Source organism: Phodopus roborovskii, unplaced genomic scaffold (assembly GCF_943737965.1).
Source record: "Phodopus roborovskii unplaced genomic scaffold, PHOROB, whole genome shotgun sequence".
Classification (NCBI taxonomy): domain Eukaryota; kingdom Metazoa; phylum Chordata; class Mammalia; order Rodentia; family Cricetidae; genus Phodopus; species Phodopus roborovskii.
Genome location: NW_026126622.1, coordinates 3443287 through 3464489, shown reverse-complemented (window position 1 = coordinate 3464489; position 21203 = coordinate 3443287). Strand labels below are relative to the sequence as shown.

The 21203-nt window shown below is 49.5% G+C and overlaps 1 protein-coding gene across 1 annotated transcript in view; it reads left to right on the top strand.

The window, feature by feature from the left end:
• Positions 1–20787, top strand: part of Lrrk1 (leucine rich repeat kinase 1) — a 132794-nt gene extending 112007 nt beyond the window's left edge. Inside the window, exons 24-33 of the mRNA XM_051206467.1 lie at positions 273–439; positions 4246–4443; positions 5889–6166; positions 7917–8111; positions 8960–9111; positions 11244–11361; positions 13102–13218; positions 15934–16775; positions 17338–17439; positions 19444–20787. Coding sequence (XP_051062424.1) covers positions 273–439; positions 4246–4443; positions 5889–6166; positions 7917–8111; positions 8960–9111; positions 11244–11361; positions 13102–13218; positions 15934–16775; positions 17338–17439; positions 19444–19621 — 2347 coding nt within the window. The 3' untranslated portion in view covers positions 19622–20787. The remainder of the gene's footprint in view (positions 1–272; positions 440–4245; positions 4444–5888; positions 6167–7916; positions 8112–8959; positions 9112–11243; positions 11362–13101; positions 13219–15933; positions 16776–17337; positions 17440–19443) is intronic.
• The last annotated feature ends 416 nt before the right edge of the window (positions 20788–21203 follow it).

Here is a 21203-nt window from a genome sequence, read left to right as displayed (position 1 = left end):
TATGCCCACTCTAATCAAAGAGCTCCCCTTAGCCAGGCATCTTCAGCATCTCTCAAGGAGTCCCTGTGATATGTCCACCATACAGAGGAGGAGACTGAGGCTTGGCAAGACTGTATAGGCTGCCCAAGTTGACTGCCTGTTGTATGGTAGATCCAGGGTCAGTCCACAAGTGGCTTTGAACTGTTCTGCTCCCAGATGGGAAACTATCAGCTGAGTCCTGGACACATCCTGCCCAAGGTTGGAGGCTAACCCCTGAGCTGTATGTGCTGCAGGCTCTTCCTGGAGAACAGCAAGCTGGAGCACACAGACGGCGACAGCAGCATCCTGGGCCAAGGTGGCAGTGGCACCGTCATCTACCGGGCCAGGTACCAGGGCCAGCCTGTGGCTGTGAAGAGATTCCACATCAAGAAGTTCAAGAATTCCGCGAATGCCCCAGCAGGTAACAGAGTGATAGTCAGCACTTTTTTCTTCAAATACACAAATCTCTTGCATCCAAACTCCAGGCCACCTTAGGGAGAACAGAGACCATACATGCACCTGGGGAGAGAGGTGAGGAGGACTAGAGGGCTAGTAAGCCTAGTGTACAGGCTGGAGATCCAAGCTAAGCAAAGCCTTGATGTTACTACCTACCTAGACGGAAGTGTGTATCAGCAGAGACCACTCCTGATATTTCTGTCTGCATTGTGCCCACTGAAGGCCTGGAACATGTGGAAAGGGCAGTCTGAGACCAAGCACAGTCCTCATCTTTAGGGCTCCTCCAGCCATCTCCTGTGCAAGCAGAAAGCTGTGCAAAGAAATATAGTTCTTTGGGGCCCACCACCCAGCTCCCAAATAAATACATGGAGACATTTCTACTTATGAATGCCCTTGGTTTGTTTCTAGCCAGCTTTTCTAACTTAAATTATCCTGTTTCTCTTTAATTTTGCCTCTGGGCTTTTTACATTTCTTTAATTTATATCTCTTTCCTTCTTACACCATGGCTGGCTGTGTGGCTGGGTGGCTGGACCCTGGCATCCTTCCCTCCTCCTTTTCTTGCTTCTCCTCTTCTCTCTTCTCTTTATTCTATCTGCCTTCCAGCCCTGCCCATTCCTCTCGCCTACCTAGCTATTGGCTGTTGAGCTCTTTATTAGACCAATCAGGTGTTTAGACAAAGTAACTCCAGCTTTACAGGGTTAAACAAATGCAACATAAAAGAATGCAGCACATCTTTGTATCATTAAATAAATACTCCACTGCATAAACAAATGTAACACATCTTCAACTAATATTCCACAACAATGAAAGACAAGAGATGGGGTAAGTCTGGCAAATAGATATTTGGGATGTTCTCTCCCCGCCACCCCCACATCCTACACCCCTCAAAGAAAATCCACCAAGAGGCAGCACACTCAGCTCTGCATATCCTATGCAGTCCAAGAATTCTTTCCTGTGGGAGTAGACATCAGAAATCCTGTCAATCCATTTCCATTGCTACCACGGAATACCACATGCTGGGTGACTGATGAACAAACTGAAGTTATTTGGCTCAAGCTTCTGGGGTTTGAGAGAACCAAGAGCTTAATGCTGCGAGTCTTCCAAAAGGCATCATCCAATCCAATCCAAATAGCATCCAAAAGGCAAAGAGTGAGACAGTGGGGAGCAGAGATCAAGAAGGGAAACTTAAGTTTCCTACACATGAACGCTGGGGTGGGAGGAGAGGGAGACACATTCTAACCATAGTGCCATGTAGTGCTCAGCCCAGGCCACCTCACTCCAGCCAGCTTATCTGCCCCTTGTTCAGAACTGGCCAACTTGCAATTATACAACCAATATATGTTCTTTGGTAGAAAAATTAGAATTATAGAAAATTACAAAGAAACCAGAAAGGAAGAAACTGACTTGCAATTCTTTGAAGGGAATGTTGGTTTCTACACCAATTTAAACAGACTTAGTTAACATACCTCAGACTAATAAAAGTACCCTGAAAGCCCTGCACATTAGCAGAATATTAGAATTCCATGGTATTCCCATACGTAGCAGTGACCATTAGAAAACAACCTCCATAGTAATAAGAAACATTTGGAATTATAATTAATCATGGTATCTGAATCCCAAGCGGGCAATTTGACTAACAGACTGTCAGATGCACATGTGCTGAGCCAAGGCCCAGAGCTGACAACAGAATGGGGCCAGCCTCACAGATGTCACAGTTAAGCCTGCAGGGACTATGGCAGCTTCTTCCAGGACTTCATGCAGGCCTGCCTAGGAAACAGAGGTCTCCTGTGGGCTAAGAAAGCCAGCACATAGCAGAGGTGACATTGCTGGTCAGTGGGAAGACAGCACACTCCCTAACTGGGGTGAAGATAAACATCTTATCCACCCTATAATAAAAAATAAATCCTCAATGGGTTAAAGAGCCAGTGCGAGAATGGATCCTTACCCTTAGCAGCCAAATGGCCAGCACACTCAAGGTCTTGCACAACCAGGGAGTGGACCACTGAGGCTTTCATGGTAATTGACTTTTCACCCCAGCAGTCCCCAACTTTAAAATCTATGGGGAAGGAATGCAAACAAAGCACAAAGCAGTCAGGACCCGGCTGTGCCCTGCCTAGTGGCCTCAGAGACAGATGATCCTCTCTGGACTGCCCACAACTAGAGTTGGTATCCCGAGCCTCCAGGGTCTCCTGTAGTCCATCACATAGAGATGTGTGAATGTTAAGGGCTGTGGAGGAGGTTACAACATGGCTGATTTTCACTCATTCCCCTCTATAGAACTTTCTCCTCTAATGTGAATGTCACAGGCCAGTAGCCATGGACAAATGCCTCACTAGCTGATGATAATGATAGTGACTCCTACCTTAAGTGATCCTGGCTTCTTGGTAAGGAATAAGGTAACCTGTAGTGACCCCGAGAGTGGAGGGGAAGGGAACTAATTACATTCCAGATAGATCCTGGGCCAGGCCTTGAACAAGATAAGGGAATGCGAAAGAGAATAAAGTCACTGGGTTCTCCAGTGAATGGCAGCTGGGTGGCTGAGAGCTGTAAGGTACTCACTTTCTGAGGCATGTGGGGAGAACCCTGAGACATTCCTCCCTCGAGGGAGTCAGATGGGACTCAAATGGCAAGCCACATTAGTTCTTGAGAAAGGAAGAGCTTGATGTTATCATTCACAGCAGGAAGGCACAACCCAACAGTAGCCTGAGCCTCCCTTGGGATCCTTGAATACAGCAGAGAAGAGAATTTCAGGGTGAGTCACAGTGAAGCAAAGTTACCAGAGATGGTGCACACTTCAGGGAGATGGAGAAACACAACATATAGACAGAAGACCACAGGACACACACACACACACACACACACACACACACACACACACGTATACATATACATGGAGGGACAAATGGACAGGCAGGACCCTGAGACGTAGATGTGACCACTTAGGAGTACCGTGTGTGTGTGTGTGTGTGTGTGTGTGTGTGTGTGTGTGTGTGTGTGTGTGTGTGTGTGTGTGTGTGTGTGTGTGTGACTTTGTATATGAAATTCACAGCCAGGCTCAAAAATTAAGCAAAGTTTAATAGTTAAGTACAAAAAATATGATCCAGTTCACCTTTGTCTCCCATCTTCGAGACACTCCTTCTTGTCAAGGGAATTATTGGATGCTTTCACTGGGTACTTAGGGTTGGTGTCACTGGGTGTCACTGGGTACTTGTCGAGGGTTGGTGTTGAGAGAGGATACTGAGGTAGGTAAACTCAAAGGTCTCATATACTCTGTCCTCAGGCAGGTGTACTTCTTTTGTTGATTTGAACACTCATTTTAGAAATGCTATTTAGGGACAGTAAATGTCGCTGGAGTCACTCTGGGTGGTTCTGTCAGTTGTGTTGAAGTTTTTGGTTCCAGTTCGAAGGGTTTGAAGGGAGGTGGCCAGACCTAGAGTGAGGGAAGGCATCCCTTCTGTCGTCAAATCACTCTGTCCTGACTTAGTCTCAACCTCACCCTTGAGGAACAAACCCTGGTCATCAGTATTACAATCCCTCATATGTGTGTGTGTGTGTGTGTGTGTGTGTGTGTGTGTGTACACTTTAAAATGTAACCCTGTCTGACCTTACCCAAGTCACTATAAGTATGGCAGACACCCTGTGCCATGTGGCCCTTAGACAACCTACCTGGCCTAGATACAGATGGATCTACCTTGCCTTAGGTTCCGCAGAGGCCCATATCCTGCAGCTCTATTCTCCCTAGATGGCTGATGGCCTTGCTTTGTCCTGTAGACACGATGCTGAGGCACCTGAGAGCAATGGATGCCATGAAGAACTTCTCAGATTTCCGGCAGGAGGCCAGCATGCTGCATGCCTTGCAGCACCCCTGCATCGTGTCACTCATCGGCATCAGCATCCACCCACTCTGCTTCGCCCTGGAGCTTGCCCCGCTGAGCAGTCTCAACACCGTGCTGTCCGAGAATGCCAAAGGTATGGCCACTCTGAGAACACTGGACAGGGGCCGTGTCTGCAAATCACTCCTGGGAGGCCAGCAGAGCCCTAGAGCGGGAGGACAGGCCTCTGGGGCTTCCTCCTATCTCATATGCCTAACTTGGTTACAAAAGCAGAGCTGTGGGTGGCTTCAGTGAGCCAGGGTATGCCCGGCCCCAGAGCAGGTGCCTTGCCCACTGCAAACATGGGGTGGGGCATGCTGGGGGAACCCAAGTGCTCACACTCTGGGGTCAGACAGGAGCAAAGGCCAAGTCCTACAAGAAGAGGAACCATGCCTCGACTGGGAATAGATGAGGCCACACCACTGGCCCAAAAGACAGGAACTGGCATCTCAAGCCCCCGCTGCATCACTAAGTCCCCCGTAGCCACATGTACACTCTGTGAAGCTTCTGTGCCTGGGCCACAGGACACGGTCGGCCTGAGATGAGTTCTAGAGTACTTGAATCTTTTCAGGAAAACACCTGCACCCTCACAGGTGGTCGCCATGAAAGGGTCACCAAGAATGGGAATTTCACTTGAAGCCATTCTCTGCCCCCTTCTGCCATTTGGCATGAAGAAAAGTGAGAATGGTACCCATGGAATTTAAAGAACTGGGGTATGTGCTGGTCAGTTTTCTGTCACTGTGACAAAATGCCTGAGGGGTGGGGACTTAAAGAAAGGTTTGGGCTCATGGTTTCAGAGACTTCAGCCCATGGCCAGTTGGCCTTGTCCTTTGGGCCTGAGGTCATGTGGTACATTATAATGGGTCATGTGACAGAAAAGGTTGCTCGTATCATGCCACCTAGGAGGTTAAGAAAAGAGAGGATGAGAAAGATTAGGGTCCCCATGGCTCTTCAAGGGCGTGTCCCCGATGACCTCACTTGCATCCGTGTGGCCTGTCTTAGGTAGGGTTTCTGTTGCTATGATAAAACACCATGGCCAAAAGCAACACGGGAATGAAAGGGTTTGTTTCCGCTTACAGCTTGTCCTCCAGCATCTTACTGAAGTCAGGGCAGGAACAGATGGCAGGAACTGACACAGAGGCTTGTGGGCTTGCTCAGTCTGCTCTCCTATATAACCCAGGACCACCTGCCCAAAATGATACCACCTAAAGTGGGCTACATCAATCACCAATCTAGAAAATGCACAACAGGCCTGCCCATAGGCCAAACTGGTGGGGACATTTTCTCAAGTGATAATCTCTCCTCCAAACTGACTCTGTCTTGTGTCAGGTTGACATAAAACTAGCCAGCACAAGGCTCTGCCTCTTAAATTTTTCATCACTTCCCAACAGTGCCATACAAGCCAACCCTTTAACCCCATCCAGAAAGTAGGGGAGACAGGAGGGGGGAATGAAAGGTGGGTTCTAGAATGCTATTTTGATTCTATTTGATAATTTTGATAAATTTGATAAATTTGAACATAGGTACTATTTTCTTTGCAAGATTCTTCCTTTATGCCCCTGGGACATATGCTCACCCAAAAAATAGCCTACCAGATTGCCTCAGGCCTAGCCTACCTGCACAAGAAAAACATCATCTTTTGTGACCTCAAGTCAGACAATATCCTGGTGTGGTCCCTGAGCATCAAGGAACATGTCAACATCAAGCTGTCAGACTACGGCATCTCGAGGCAATCCTTTCATGAGGGTGCCCTGGGAGTGGAAGGCACCCCCGGCTACCAGGCTCCAGAGATCAGGCCTCGCATCGTGTATGATGAGAAGGTATCTGCCTACCCCGCTATCATCCACAAGTCACCTGTGTAGAGCAGGAGCCCAAGTCTGACGAGAAGCCAGACAGGCAGTCCCGGGGCTCTGGGTTCACTCCCTCCAGCGTGTGTTTTCCTCTCTCTCCTGTATTCACTGAGGGAGATTTTGGCTCTGACCAGAAGGCACTGGGGGCTGTGGCCTTCCTGCTCAAAGGCTGACCGGTCCTTAGCTTTGGAAGGTTTTAGTTTGTTGTTTTTGTTGTTTTAGTTTGTGTATGTGTATGTGCGTGTGTATGAAGGTTGCTTGCCCATCCATCATTAGTGTCTTCCTGTCACTCTCCACCTCATGTTTTAAAATAGTCTCTCTCACTGGGGCTAGTTTACTGATTGACTAAACTTAGGCCAATGAGCCCCTGGGAGCCTCCTGGCTCCACCTCCCAGTGTTGGGATTCCAGACACACACTGCCACACCTGGCTTTTCTGTAGGTGCCTGGGATCTTTGTGCTTTCAGAGACTGAGCCATCTCCCCAGCCATAGCTTCACACTTCTGTGACCTCGATTCACAAACATCACACAAACTATGAACTGTGGTCAAAGAGTCCGGAACAGACATGTATCAGCGTTTAGATCCTGTCACATTTAGTGCACAGAGTGAGAACAGAAGAGCACCTTGCAGAGTGCTCTTGAAAAGCACAAAATAAGGGTGATAGAAGTTCCCAGCATCACACAGTGCTGGGTGAGTGCCAGGCCAGGAGACAGCGAGTGCTGGGGAAATGAGTGGCTTCCCAGGTAGCCTGGGCAGGGACTGAGTCCAGAGAGATGCTCGGTAGATGGTGTCACACCAGACTGTTCGTTCACCAGCCCCTTGACTCTTACTTCTATTATACTTATTTACTTATGTATTTATTTAGGGGGCACTTGTGTATAGAAATCCATAGACGATATGCAAGAGCTAATGCTCACCTTCCACAATATGGGTTCTGGGGATTGAACTTAGTTCACCGGGCTTAGCAGCAAATCCCTTTCCTGCCAGAGTCATCATGTCACTTGCGCTCTAATTTCTTATTAGTGCATTATTGGCAGATGAGTCATGGACTTTGAGACTGGCCCTGAGTGTACATTGGTTAACTCAGCACCTGTGGCTGTTTCCTGAGATGGAAAAAGGCAAACCAAAGCAACAGGAACGAGAAGCTTCTCAGTAGCTGGGGATCCAGACAAGGTGTCATCTGAGAGGCTATGACAAGAACAGTCACTTAAAAACCGCCAACTCTATGCCAAATGTTCTCTTGGGAAAGACGTTCCCCAACTTATATGGGGGTCTGTGTAACTCTTTCCTTGCTGGGTCTTTCAATGGTAATTAAAATGAGAAAACAAAAGAGTCGCAATCTAGGAGACGCTCCCATTCTTATGAGTTTCATATACAGCCCTCTGCTATCTTGGTTTTGGAGCCCTTAATTGGTGCTTAGTAATTAGCAATTTCTGTATGTCTAGAAGATGGATGGACAAATCATGGATGGGAGGATATGTAAATAATATAAGAGGAGGAAAGGATAAATGGATAGGAAGATGGTCAGAAGGACAGGCATGTTTGAACAGATTGGGACAGATAGATTACTTGATGAATGGACTGAGGAGGGTCTCCCTTTGGGAAGAGCTTATGTTTCCCTTATCTAACTGTGCATTCCTGTTCCTTCCCCCTTAAGGCCAGCCTTCTAAAGTTGCTGGATCCAGGCAGGAGACCTAACTCAGCTTACCTTTCTGCCCAGGTAGATATGTTCTCCTATGGAATGGTTCTGTACGAGTTGCTATCAGGACAGCGTCCTGCATTGGGCCACCACCAACTTCAGATTGCCAAGAAGCTGTCCAAGGGCATCCGCCCAGTTCTGGGGCTACCAGAGGAAGTGCAGTTCCATCGACTCCAGGCGCTCATGATAGAGTGTTGGGACACAAAGCCCGAGAAGGTACATGGATCAGAGTGGGTTGTGGGTCTCCAAAGTACACATGTGCCTGCTCCCCAAACCTTCCTAAGGAAGCTGGGCAATCTTCTCTGTTTGTCTCTTCTAGGTGGAGCTTTAGTTCCCCTAATGTACTTCCCAGTCTTGGTGTGTATGCACATGTGTGTGCCTACATGTCTGCTGTCTGTCCGTCTGTCTGTCTGAGGAAATGTTACCTTTTTATCCCAAGCTTGTGTACTTGTAACCAGAAGTATTTCAAGTTTTGAAGTTTTTCAGATGTTTAAACTATTTAAATGTTAGTTAAACATCTCCAGTTCAAAAATCTAAACTCTAAAATGCTCTGGAATCTGGAAACTTTCTGAGTGTCGCTCAATTTGTGTATTGAACCCATTGTGGCAATATAGTCCCCATGCAAGAACAGGGGGAAGGCACGCATCTCTTTGGAAGCTTTGCTTGTGAGGAGCAGGGACCCTGTTACATTATCAAAGACAGGTCCTTGTTTGTTGGAGGAGGCCTCTATGGTCTACCTTAGCACTTGCCCATCAGATTAGGTAGTTAATGTAATGCATTATTAATACAATCTGATACAAAAGTTGATGTTCCTGGGATTAAAGTGGGACACAACGAGCCTTTGTCTCCAGAGCAACTGAGCCTACTACTGTGGCCATGATGACCCAGAGACTATAAAGGCCTTTATTTATTTATTTATTTACTTACTTATTGGGGGGGGTGTTTTGAAGCCTTTTCAGCCTTGTGTTGGGCTAACCCTAATGGAAAGATTCTCATACATCCATGGTTGGTGCCAGGTGGCCCTGTGTAGGGAACTGCACAGCAGTGTTCACTCTCTCCTGCAGCGCCCACTGGCCCTGTCTGTTGTGAGCCAGATGAAGGACCCAACCTTCGCCACCTTCATGTACATGCTGCCCTGTGGGAAGCAGTCAGCCTTCTTTTCATCCCAGGGCCAGGAGTACACCGTGGTGTTCTGGGATGGGAAGGAGGAATCCAGGTAATGTCTCCAGTCTGCCCTTCCCTGCTGATGTCTTGGGTGCATTGAGAACAGAAAAGCAGTGAAGCGATGGCACACGTTATTTAGCAGACGTCGGGTCCAAAACCTGGTTAGGACACAGTCCAGACAGAAGAAGGGAGGGAATAGAATTGACACAGGCACAGTTTTGCAGGTACGGGGAGTAAGAAAGGGTGAGCTTGGGTGTGTCAGGAACCCGTTGCCAGGGAGAGTGTTGCTTCAAGATGAAGTTGTTCACACTCTGAGCCTGAAGGACATTAGATGATGCTGAAGGTTGACAAGTATAGCAGTCAATGGAGTGGCATGAGAGGGGCAAGGGACCAGAGCTGAAGGGTCACCCTGTAATAAGTGGCCACATACAGTGCCTTGCAGTTGTAGCTCTTTTTCCTGGCGAATTGGCAAGAAGAAAGTGAGATTGGGGGAATGAGATATACCAGAAGAAAAGAGAGAGCCCAAAGTGGTCATCATGGTCTGTGGAGCCCGGATGCCTAAAGACCAATACCCTCTGCAAGCTGTGAAGGAACCCACCAGCCTGGCTACATGGCTAATGCTCCCAGGGTCTGCTCACCTCAGCTCCCAGATTGCAGAAGGTGACTTACAAACCTAACGGTCTCTTCAGGAAGGAGAGTGGGAGCAGGACTTGAGGGCCCCTTGAGGGAGCATTTAGAGAGAAAGTCCATAGGGCCTGAGACCATAAGATGGGGAGAACACAGAATGACTCTAGGAAGCAAGAAAGTCCCAACAGAGTGGGCTGAAGAGCTGGGGAAGGGTGGGGAGGCAGTGGGTGTTCAACATTGCATGGCCCAGCGAGCAATGGGAGGCAGAGGGCAAGGTGTCTGAGGTAGAGTGGAGCGAAGTCCCACTGGGAAAGGGGAAAAATTCCTGAGACCCAGAGGCAAGTGCATGGGAAGGAGAGTGGCAAGGGCTGGAATCTCCATGGGGTCAGGGTCTTGCGATGGCCTGCAGGGTTGGCCAGTTACCCCTCCTCCCAACATGAGAGCTTCCCAGGCCAGACTGGTCTTCAGATGGACCCAGTAGAAAGCACTTGCAGGTGTTGCAGTCTGGGGAGACTTAGACAGCGTGAGGCCTGAGTAGGGTGGGATCAATGGAATGGACTCTGCAGTTTCCCTGAGGTCAGCCTGGTTGAAGTTTGCATGGATCTTATGCTCTTAGACTGGCAGCAGGGAGGCATGGACAGAGGCGAAAATAAAGTCCTATTTCCAGTTCAGTTCATTTGGACAGGACTAAAAACCAGATCCAAAGAAATGTCATGAGTACCCCATGATCTAGACATGGTCTCTAGGTATCAAGGGGAAGCTGCATTCATCCAATGGCTGACCGTTGGGGAATATTATTTTAAGGTGTATGACTTTTGTCTATGCTGCATTTGTTTAACTTGGTGAAGCTGTGATTCATTGCTTGTCTAAAACACCTGATGGTCTAAAAAAGAGCTGAATGGGCAATAGCGAGGCAGAGGCAAGGATAGGTGGGGCTGGCAGGCAGAGAGGATAAATAGGAGAGACCAGGAAGAGGAGGAGAGCAAGAGAAAGGAGAACAAGGAGAGGAGGCTGTCGGAGGCCAACCACTGGCCTGCCCAGACAGCCACTGGGTAAGAAGGAAAGTAAGATATGCAGAAGTAGACAGATAAAAGCCCAGAGGGAAAAGGCAGACGGGTCCATTTACCTTAAGGAAAGCTGGCTAGAAACAAACCAAGTGAAGGCCAACACTCCTGACAAAGAAAAAGCCTCCATGTGTGATTATTTAGGATCTGGGTGGAAGGCCCCTCACAAAGATGAAAAGCAATACTACAGCTGACTCTAGACCCAGGCCTGGGGCATTTGACATGGGAGAAGCAAGGAAGCTGGGAGCATATTATTGGGACTCCAGACCCAACCTGGTCTGCAGATGCTGGGACAGAGGGTGTTTGCTTTGCGCTTCATCTCAGTCATAAGCAGCGGTATCTACCACCTGGGAACCAGATCTTTAAGACGTGAGCCTATGACAGATCCCTTATACTTAAATGATCACAACTCTTCTAAGGCTACCGCACTAGCCTGGGGAAGGAGGTGGCCCCTGGCTCTCTGGAACTAACTATGAGTTGTTGCCAACCACAGGAATTACACAGTGGTCAACACAGAGAAGGGCCTTCTGGAAGTACAGAGGATGACCTGTGCTGGGATGAAGCTGAGCTGCCAGCTCAAGGTCCAGAGCTCAGTGTGGATAGCCACTGAGGTAACTGCTAACCTGCAGGGACCCTGGCAGGGTGGCCTTTGGAGGGGTGCAGTTCCCAGGGGGACCAGGTTTGTAAAACTACAAGGTTTCCAGGTCAGCTTGACTATCAGGTGACCTCAGCTTGTCCCTGAGAATCCCTAGAACAATGTCATCCGTCCTGTAAGGTATGTCACCAGGAGAACTGCCAAATTGCTACTGACTGGGGCTTGCTCCCACCTGAGAGCTAGGATTCAGGGCGGTGAGGACATGTGGATAATCTCAGCACAAGAAACATGATGGGTGATGCCCGTCTATATGCTGTGGATACATGTTTCTCTTACTTAGTTGATGAATAAAGCTGTTTTGGCCAATGGACAGGAAGGACATAGCCAAGCAGGACGTATAGGCAGGGATGCCAGATTGGGAGTAATCTAGGAAGAGGAATGCAGGGAGTGGGTGGAGAAGAAGACACCATGTAGCCACTGGGAAGGTAGGTAGCATGCCCAGGCATTCTCCAATATGCCAAGAGCATGTGGAGATACATAAACAGAAATGAGTTAAAAATTAAGAGTTAGCCAATAAGAGCCTTAGCCATCAACCAAATAATTTGGTTTTTATTTTAAAAAAGGAGAATGCTGATAGATCAGAGAGAAGAAGGAGCAAGCCATGGCCACACCTTGCCTCCTTAGCCTCTCAGCAAACAAGAGAGCAAGTTCTTTTTTCTGCCCGCTTATATCTTCTCTCTACCCAGCCATCTCACTTCCTGTCCGTCTATACAAACCTCCAGGCCTCTATGGTTAGCTAGTGGCAAGCTCCATTCTCTGACCTTCAGACAGGCTTTATTTGTACAAGCAAGATATTACCACAGAAACAGGGTGTGTTGGTGGTCTGCCATGTTTCCTCATAATACCGTGAGTGCCGCAGAGCACAGCTCATCCCTGAAGACCTTTTGTCTCCATATCCAGAAGTCATTGGAAGACCTGAGTAGCTAGCTGTCTTGTGAGGAATCCAAAGACTGCACCAAGTCACGTGCCCTGGGGTGATGATCATCAAACTTCATCTAAGTGACTGTTTGGAAATATGGATATATATGTTTGAGATTCCCCAAAAGTCTCCATGCTACTGAGATCTCAAGAGTAAAGAATTTGTTCTAAAGGAATATACAAAGATATCTCTAAGAATCCCTACCCCAATATAATTCTTAGTAGCAACAACAAATTCACTAAATGGTAATGGACAGAGGAGTTGACCCCATATCAACCATAAAGGGAGTGAAAGGGCTCCTCCTGTGGCACAACGCCACTGTTCTAGGACCCCTCTTTGATAGTGGCATGCTCATGCCCACCCACAACCATCTTCTGAGATGCTCTGTCCCCCCCCCCCATCCTAAGGACTACCAGTTGAGTTCATTTTCTTCCAAACTCTTCTGTATTTCTCAGAGTTTCTACAAAAAGCAGAAACTGCTGGGCAGTGGTGGCACATGCCTTTAATCCCAGAACTCAGGAGGCACAGGTGGGTGGATCTCTGAGTTTGAGGTCAGCCTGGTCTGCAGAGCAAGTCCCAGAACCCAGGGGTACACAAAGAAACCCTGTCTCAAACAAGCAAACAAACAAACAAGCAAACCAAAAATAGAAATTAATAACCAAATAAAATGCTGCCTTTTTAAGGTACAAAGGGGTTCCCCAGGCTGAAAGCTTCCTAATAGGGCATGCCAGTCGCTTCCTTCTCTGGCTCTTACAGTGGACTTGTCTCCTTTTGCAGGACCAGAAGATATATATATACAGTCTTAAAGGCATGTGCCCATTGAGCATGCCACAGCAGGCCCTGGACACCCCGGCTGCTGTCACTTGCTTCTTAGCAGTGCCTGTTATTAAAAAGGTAAGGTGGGAGAGAGGAATGTTCAGGCTGGTCACTGTGTGGGGGCTGTACTTGCTGGGGACAGTGGGCTGAGCTGGGGACAGTGAAGCTATACTTTCCTGGGCCAACTTGCTGCCCAGGTCACAGTCAGCTTTACAGGTGAACATCAATAACATGGAGTGCCTACTGTCAGTGAGCAAATTCCAGGTTCATTTAAGTGTAAATCATGAAGCAAGCTGTTGCAACTGGATGCTTCTCCAGATAGAGATATCAGGAACCTCTCCCCAGCCTGCCTTGGCCACCATCTTTCCTGATTACTGGGGAAGCTGGTTCCCTTCTGTGTCTGCCTCCTCTCAAAGACCCAGCACTGCCCAGCATTGCCCAGTACTGCCCAATATTGCCCACTAATACCAAGCGTTACCCACTATTGCCTAGCATTGCCCAGCTCTGCCCAACATTACCCATTATTGCCCAGCACTGCTAAGAATTACCCAGCATTACCCAATGTTGCCCAGAATTGCCCAACATGGTCCAGCACTGCCCAGCATTGCCTAGTATTGCCCAGTATTGCCCATCATTGATTGACCAGCACTTCCCTGCATTGCCCATCATCACCCAGCATTGCCCAGCATTGCTCAGTATTGCCCAGCACTGCCCAGCAGACCCACTTCCTCACCCTCCCAACCCATCCACCCAGTGTATTCCCCACCCCTAAGCAAAGCTATCTCCACCACATCTTGGCATTGAATCCAGCCTCACCAGGGCTGGCCAGGCCATCACTGCTCTGGCCCTGGGCCTTCTCCAGCAGACAACAGATGCAGAGGCTTCATCTTCTCAGCCTTGTCCAGGAGCAGCTCTCCTGTGGGGATTCAGAGCCATGGCCCCTCCTTTGAGAAGTTGTTTGGCATTGCTTACTCTCCCATGCTCTGCTGTCCTTCCTGGATCCGGAAAGGCTATGAGAGCCCTGTGGATGTAACAGGTATTCTCCCCCAGTGCATAAGGAGCAAGCATTTCCTTGCCCTACTTTTTAAAACATGCTAGCTATCTTTATGTGATCTCCATCTGTCTATATGCAATGGGGGTGATAATAGTGATGAATTAGTCTCTGACCCTATGGAACACAGAGTTCCAGACTGCACCCTTGGAAACTGAGTGTTACTGTGACTTCCTGGTAGTCTCCAAATCTGTGGGCTCTTCTCTCTGCTGCTCTAGTTTCATTTCTTTAGAAAAGAAAAATGGAGAGATGCAAAATAGGTATGAATTGACCCTTAGAGTAATTTATGGCCATTGCCCCAAAGGTGGGCTTGGACAGCTGGGATCTCCCTGCACCAGAGCCTGGGAGAACTGGACACAAAGCATTATTGTAGGACCCCGACAGGCAGAGCCCCAGCCAGGGTACACGTCTTGCCCTAGCAGGGAGAATAAAGCAGGCTCTGTGTGCGCCTCTTGTGCAGGGTGCCTGCCTCCATGAAGGTCATCCTGCAGAGGCCACACAGGGCAGACCCGTGCGTTCTTGCACAAGCTTGCTCACATTCTGCCAGACAGACGTGGTGTTCCTCACGCTGGCCAGCACAGCCAGGATCCAGAAAGACTTATGGCCTGTTTGTTCTGGCTTGCTGTATTGACCTAAATCCTCAAGGTGGAGTTTGAGAAACTTTCTTAGGGCACCCTACTGTGGATGTTGAGAGAGGCCACTCACTCCACTACCCTGACCAGCCAGCCCCACTCTGCTATACACACACACACACACACACACACACACACACACACACACACACACACACTCACACACTCACATGCACGCACACACCCTCACTCCCAACAAAGTGGTTTTCTGCCATTCCCCCTAGTTGGAACAAGGCTGGATCCTGTTCTGTCCTGAACTCTAACTCGGTTTTGCGGAGCTTTTCCTAGCCCACTGCACTCTTGTCTGCTCAGGGAGATAACCTGAGAAGCCTGCATTTGGCTTTCTACGGCAACTTTGACCTCTACCTAGTGACCTCTGGTGGGTGGCTACAGAGGAAACCATGCTTCATGGGAAGTCAAAGTCCTCACTAGTATCAGTGTAGGCTTTTTTTTTTTTCAGAGTATGCAAACTAATGGAGCCAAGACTCTCTGTAGGAGAGTTAAGCTATTTCTTCTAGACACATGTGTTCTCTACTTGATGGGAACAGTAGAATCCAGTGCTGCAGAGATTAATTAGACTTAGCCCTTCCTAGGCCAGTCCAGTGCCAAGGTGGCAGCGGTGGGCACAGAGATCTGGCCCCTGCTTTGCCAGAGTACTTTACCTAGTGTGAGCAGAGTTCCTCATGCCTACCACAGCTGTCGTGTTAATATGTTATTTAAAACAGGGAAGACATTCTGCCCTGCCTTCCAGTGAGGCTGCCATGGTATTCAGGAAAAGCAGTTCCCTGTTGCTTCTGCAACAAGGGACCAGCCCCAGGTAGTAGCACCCTTGCTGGACCCCTTGGCACTGTGGACACAGTTTCTCCCTGGCACTCCCCTTGCCTTTCAGCACCAAGGATGGACCATGGCTCTGCTGGGACCAAGCTCCGTCTTTGCTGGACTTAGGCCTGAGACTCCTGATTTCAAAGGCCTTACTTCCCTCCCTGAGGCATTAAGGGAGATCATGTGCCCACTTGAGGCACATGTGGAGCTGGGTCTAGTGCTTGTGGTTTTTCTCCCAGAATGTGTGACCTGAAGGAGCTTCATGTGTCCCTGTTCCCTCCCCCACAGAACTCCTTTCTGGTGCTGGCTGGCCTGGCTGATGGACTTGTAGCTGTGTTTCCAGTGGTACGGGGTACCCCCAAAGAAAGCTGTTCCTACTTGTGCTCACACACAGCCAACAGGTCCAAGTTCTGCATCCCAGATGAAGATGCACGGCAGAACCCCTACCCAGTGAAGGCAATGGAAGTGGTCAACAGTGGGTCTGAGGTCTGGTACAGCAACGGGCCTGGCCTCCTGGTCATTGACTGCACAGTCCTGGATATCAGCAGGCGGCTGGAACCCTTTGCCGCCCCTTCCGTGGTCACATCACTTGTGTGCAGCTCAGACTGCAGAGGGGAGGAGGTGGTCTGGTGCCTAGACGACAAGGCCAATTCCTTAGTGATGTACCACTCAGCCACCTACCAGCTGTGTGCTCGGTACTTCTGTGGGGACCCCAGTCCTCTCAGGGACATGTTTCCTGTGCAGCCCTCAGTCCCAGAAGCCTCAGGCAGTCACATAATCACCTCAAAGGAGCCCGAGGAGGAGTGCATCGCAGACGTGAGCATCATGTACAGTGAGGAGCTGGGCACACAGATTCTCACCCACCAGGACTCACTCACTGACTACTGCTCCATGTCCTCCTACTCCTCATCCCCACCCCACCGAGACCCCAGGTCCCCTACCAGTCTCCCCAGCTCCCTGACCAGCTATTCCAGTGTGCCTTTCTCCACTGACTATGAAGACCCAGACAGGCCCAACATCACCTCTGACAGATCCGAGCCTGACCTGACCCCCATGGATGGGGAGACATTCAGCCAACACCTGCAGGCTGTGAAGGTCCTTGCTGTCAAAGACCTCATTTGGGTCCCCAGGTAAGTGTTTGTGATGTGGGAGAGCCATTTATGAGCTACCCAGTGTTCTCGCTTTAGGGCTGAGGTGAGTGGAACCCGTGGCTTCTTGAAAGATTCGCAAATCCATCTGGGCTTTGCCATTTGCTTTTAGAATCGGGAGTGGTAGCTGGGCAGTTGTAGTGCACACCTTTAATCCTAGCACTCCTCTAGAGGCAGAGACAGGAGAATCTGTGAGTTCGAGCCAGCCTGGCCTACAGAGTAAGTGCCAGGACAGAGAAACCCTGTCTCAGAGAGAGAGAGAGAGAGAGAGAGAGAGAGAGAGAGAGAGAGAGAGAGAGAGAGAGAGAGAGAGATTGGGAGTGATCTCCCAGCAAATCTAAGAATGTGTACATAGACGCTCGCCTGTCCATCAGAAAATCCTAGGTGCCCCCCAAACAAGAAGCATGCTCAGGTTTCCTATGGAGGGTCCTTCCCTGTATCACAGGCCTCCACAGAAACTTCAGGCTCTGTACCTATCTGCTCACCAGCCCTATATCCACTGGACAGTCCAGCTTCCTCAACACACTTGACTTTGTTCTCTTAGGCATGGCGGGGATATCATCGTTATTGGCCTGGAGAAGAATTCAGGTGCCCAACGGGGCAGAGTCATCGCTGTCTTAAAAGCCCGAGAACTAACTTCTCACGGGTAAGACTATGAGAACCATTCCTTACAGCCCAGGGGAGGATTGTGGGGAACTGCAGAGCTCACTGCCATGTCCACTAGATAACACAGCAGCCCTGCTACCCTGTGTTCTCACAAATAAGCATGTCAATCTACCAGTGTGGCCAAAAGGCAAAGCAGATGCAAGGCTAGGTCCTCCACATAGCTCCCCCGACTCAGCATGACTGCTGAACAGAGCATCAGTCACTTAGCCGAGGATATCTGTGTCTGGAGTGTCAGAGTACCTGTGGATCAAGTGCCTTGCCAAAGGTGTGTGTCCCAGGCCAGATTCAGCAGTGTTTGAAATGATGGTCCCTTCAAAACTCATTGTCCTTCCTGGCAAACAGGAGAGCCCTGTCAGGGAACCTACCAACCCCAGATAGAACCAGGTGACACAGTCATACTCTGTTAGAGCCCTCTCTAAGCCTGAGAGTATGTCCCTGATGTGGGGACATCTGGATTGGATGCCAATTAAGGGCACAGTCTTCGAGGCCAGGGAATGGGAGCCTGGTTAAGCCAGAGTTCCTGGCCATGTTTATCCCTCACCTGCAGCTCCCCATGAAAAGTCCCGAATTCAAACATTTGTACATTGGGGTGTTTCACACTACTGTAGACCTTCTGGCAGCATAGGCTGTCACTCATCCTTGGGCAAAGGTTTTTATTCATCTTTAATATCATCACATAGTCCCATCCTGCCCAAAGCAAGACAAGCCATCAGTCATTTGTGTGGCCCTTCTAGCCCCTTGCCTGCCAGCACTGAGATTTCTGAGTGAGGCCCCGGGGCAGTGAATCTTCTCTCTAAGCAATTCTGGCAATTCTGGAAACCAGGTCAGTCTTTGCTCCCAAACCCTGGCTGGCCTGGCAAAAGGAGGCTTTGTGCTGAAGGAGTTCCCAGCTTCTGGGAACAAATAGGTGTTCCGAGCCCAGGTCAGTTGACCTTGGCATGCCACTCTGAGTGTGCCTAGTATCTCTTTCTAGTCATCCCCCCCAGAGGCAGGTTTTTTTTTTTATCAAGAGTCAGACTCATTTGCTAGAAGGAGAAAGGCCAGAGTTGGCCAGCTGAAAAAGCAAGGAAGGATTGGAGACTCTAGACATCTTGGTGGAAGGGAGCCTCGGTGTGCAGTGGGGCTCAGTCACAGGGCACAGGGGAAAGCAGCTCAGCTAGACCCAGGGATGGGCCAGCAATCCCACAGAGACCACCAGGGCCAGCAGACTGCAGGGAGCCATGCATTTTGGCCTGAGAAGACACATGTTGTGCACCCACAGACCATGAAAAAACAATCCACCTATCAAAACAATGAAAGCAGGGATGCCTTTGAGGAAGCAGGTTTTCTGTCTGAGCTATGCCTCTGGATTTCCTGTGTGTGGGGGGACAGAATAGGGGGAGCCTGCAAGAAGGACACTGGCAAGTGTAGTTGCAATCGTGGGCCACTCTGATTTTTTTCATTGTGGGGTACAGGAACATGTCACAGTGTGCATGAGGAGGTCAGAAGACAAGTTAGTGGGAGTGGTCCCTGCCAGTTCTTACATGGGCTCCACGGATTGAAATCAAGTCATCAAATTTGCTCCATAGGGAAGCAAGACCCTTTACCCACTGAGCCATCTCTCTGGCCTTCATAGGACATTCTTGAACAGTAATAGTTGATGTTTGTTCTAGACACCAGAATTCCAAAGAGAGGCACAGATGGTGCCTGTTATGTTTGTCTCAGTCAGTCCGTGGCCTTCCAGGGGGTTGTCCTCTTACAGCCAGTGCTTATAATGTAAACTGATGCCCTTGGCCTTTTGTGGGACATTATAAAGCTTCCTCAACCCATAAGTCAGACCATGAGGAAGACCTGGAACCTTTGAGTACTTTCCAGAACCAGGCTGAGCTGTTTAAGACATCCTCTTAGTAACTCCACCCTTTCAAAAACATACATGAAGAGGGAGACTCCTGCCTGACCTAGTGAGGACCCCTGTGGCTGTTCTCAGACCCCCATCTCTCTGCAGAGTCCTGGTGGATGCAGCTGTGGTGGCAAAGGACACAGTAGTGTGTGCCTTTGCAAACGAAAACACCGAGTGGTGCCTGGCTGTCTGGAGGGGCTGGGGCGCCAGGGAGTTTGACATCTTCTACCAGTCCTATGAGGAGCTGGGCCGGTTGGAGGTTTGTACGCGCAAGAGAAGGTAACGCCTGTGGAAGGGCCTCCGTGTGGAGCCAGCAGGTCCGAGCCGCTGCCTGACCCCTCAGCTACAGCCCTCCAAGGGCACAGAAGACAAACGGGTTCTTTGCTAACCCTGTGTTAAGAAGGGCTGAGAAGCTAGTCGCTACTGGTGTTTTGGGAGTTCTCAGGTTCTATGGGGAGAATTACCAGCCCAAGGGAAGCCACAGGGTCTGGTTGAGAGAGGCCTTCCCTTGCCTCTTCCATGGGCTTCCAGGATCTGGGGGGAGTGACCCCATTCCAGGCCTTCCTGGCATAATGAATGGGCCTGTCCATTTTTACCGCCAGGCCTCAGATGGAATTACACTAGAGACTTTTGGTTGAGGAGCAGTTCAGGGCAAGGTAGGAGGAGAGCTGTGACCCCTGGGCCTCCTTCCCCAAAGACCCCAGGCTCTCAGCCTGTTTCACAAGGCTCTGAGTCCCTGGAGCATGGGGCCCAGCTTGGTCAAGCTGAGATCGAATCTCCTGCTTGGCACGGGCTCTGTGTGGGAAACCTCAGAAGGACCCTGAGCAGGCAGCATTGCCCAATAGTGGGGATGAATGGGTTCCTTCAAGAGTCACAGCCGGAAAGCCCAGTGGGAGGGTCCCTGCTCCCCCTGTACATTCTTCTCCCCCAACAAAAGGAAGGAGAAACCCAATCAGCAGGCCCAGAGAAAGAGCCTGTGTTTATAGCTTGGTAAAATAAACTTGGACGCAGCTGGAGCACAAGCCTTGTTTGTTTGCACATCATAATCTTGTTTATCACTTTAACAAATTAAGTAATATCTCAGTGGTTAGGCCGGGTTGTGAAATCCCATCGTATGGGACTTATGCTGAATTATGTACTTGCCAAACATTTACTGCCCACATGGACAGCAGATGATGAAAAGTGAAATTGTTAGCAGGGTGTATGGGCCCAACAGGGGACATTTTATAAATTCTGCACACACATGTGCGCACACACCCGCACCTTTGCCAAGCAGTACCCTTGGAGGCTGCTTAACCTAGAACTCAAATTTGAATGTGAAGTTGTACTTGGCTCGTGTTGTTGAACCTTTTCTAGAATTAAATTATAAAAACCAAACTTGAGATTTGCTGGGGTGTGCAAGCTGATGTGACTCCTGCTGTCTAAAAATAAACAGACCTAGAATGAAAACGTAGCCTGTCTCTTGAATGCAACACAGGTCCCCTTGCCGCCCAGGGTAGACATGGGCCACCCTTGTCAGCCACTGATGGGTGCTCCTGGCTGGCTGCCCTGTAGCTTTCCATGGGCAGATGCGTCTCTGTCAGCCCTAGCCCTGGGAAGAGCCAGTCCCCTTCCTTTTGTGAATCGGGCTCTGAAGCCTTGAGGACCAAGGCTCTGTGCCTGCTGAACACCTCATCACCACTGATCCCTAAGGTGAGGTTGGGGTCACCAGCTCCTCTCTCCGGGTGTCTCAAAGCTACCTGCTTAGATCTCTAGACACCAATGTGGTCCTGTTCGCCCTGTGCCTGCACCCTGTGTCACTTGCTGTGGGCAGCTGTGCTGATAACCAGTCCCTCCCTCGCACCTCACAGGCTCGGCACACCTCT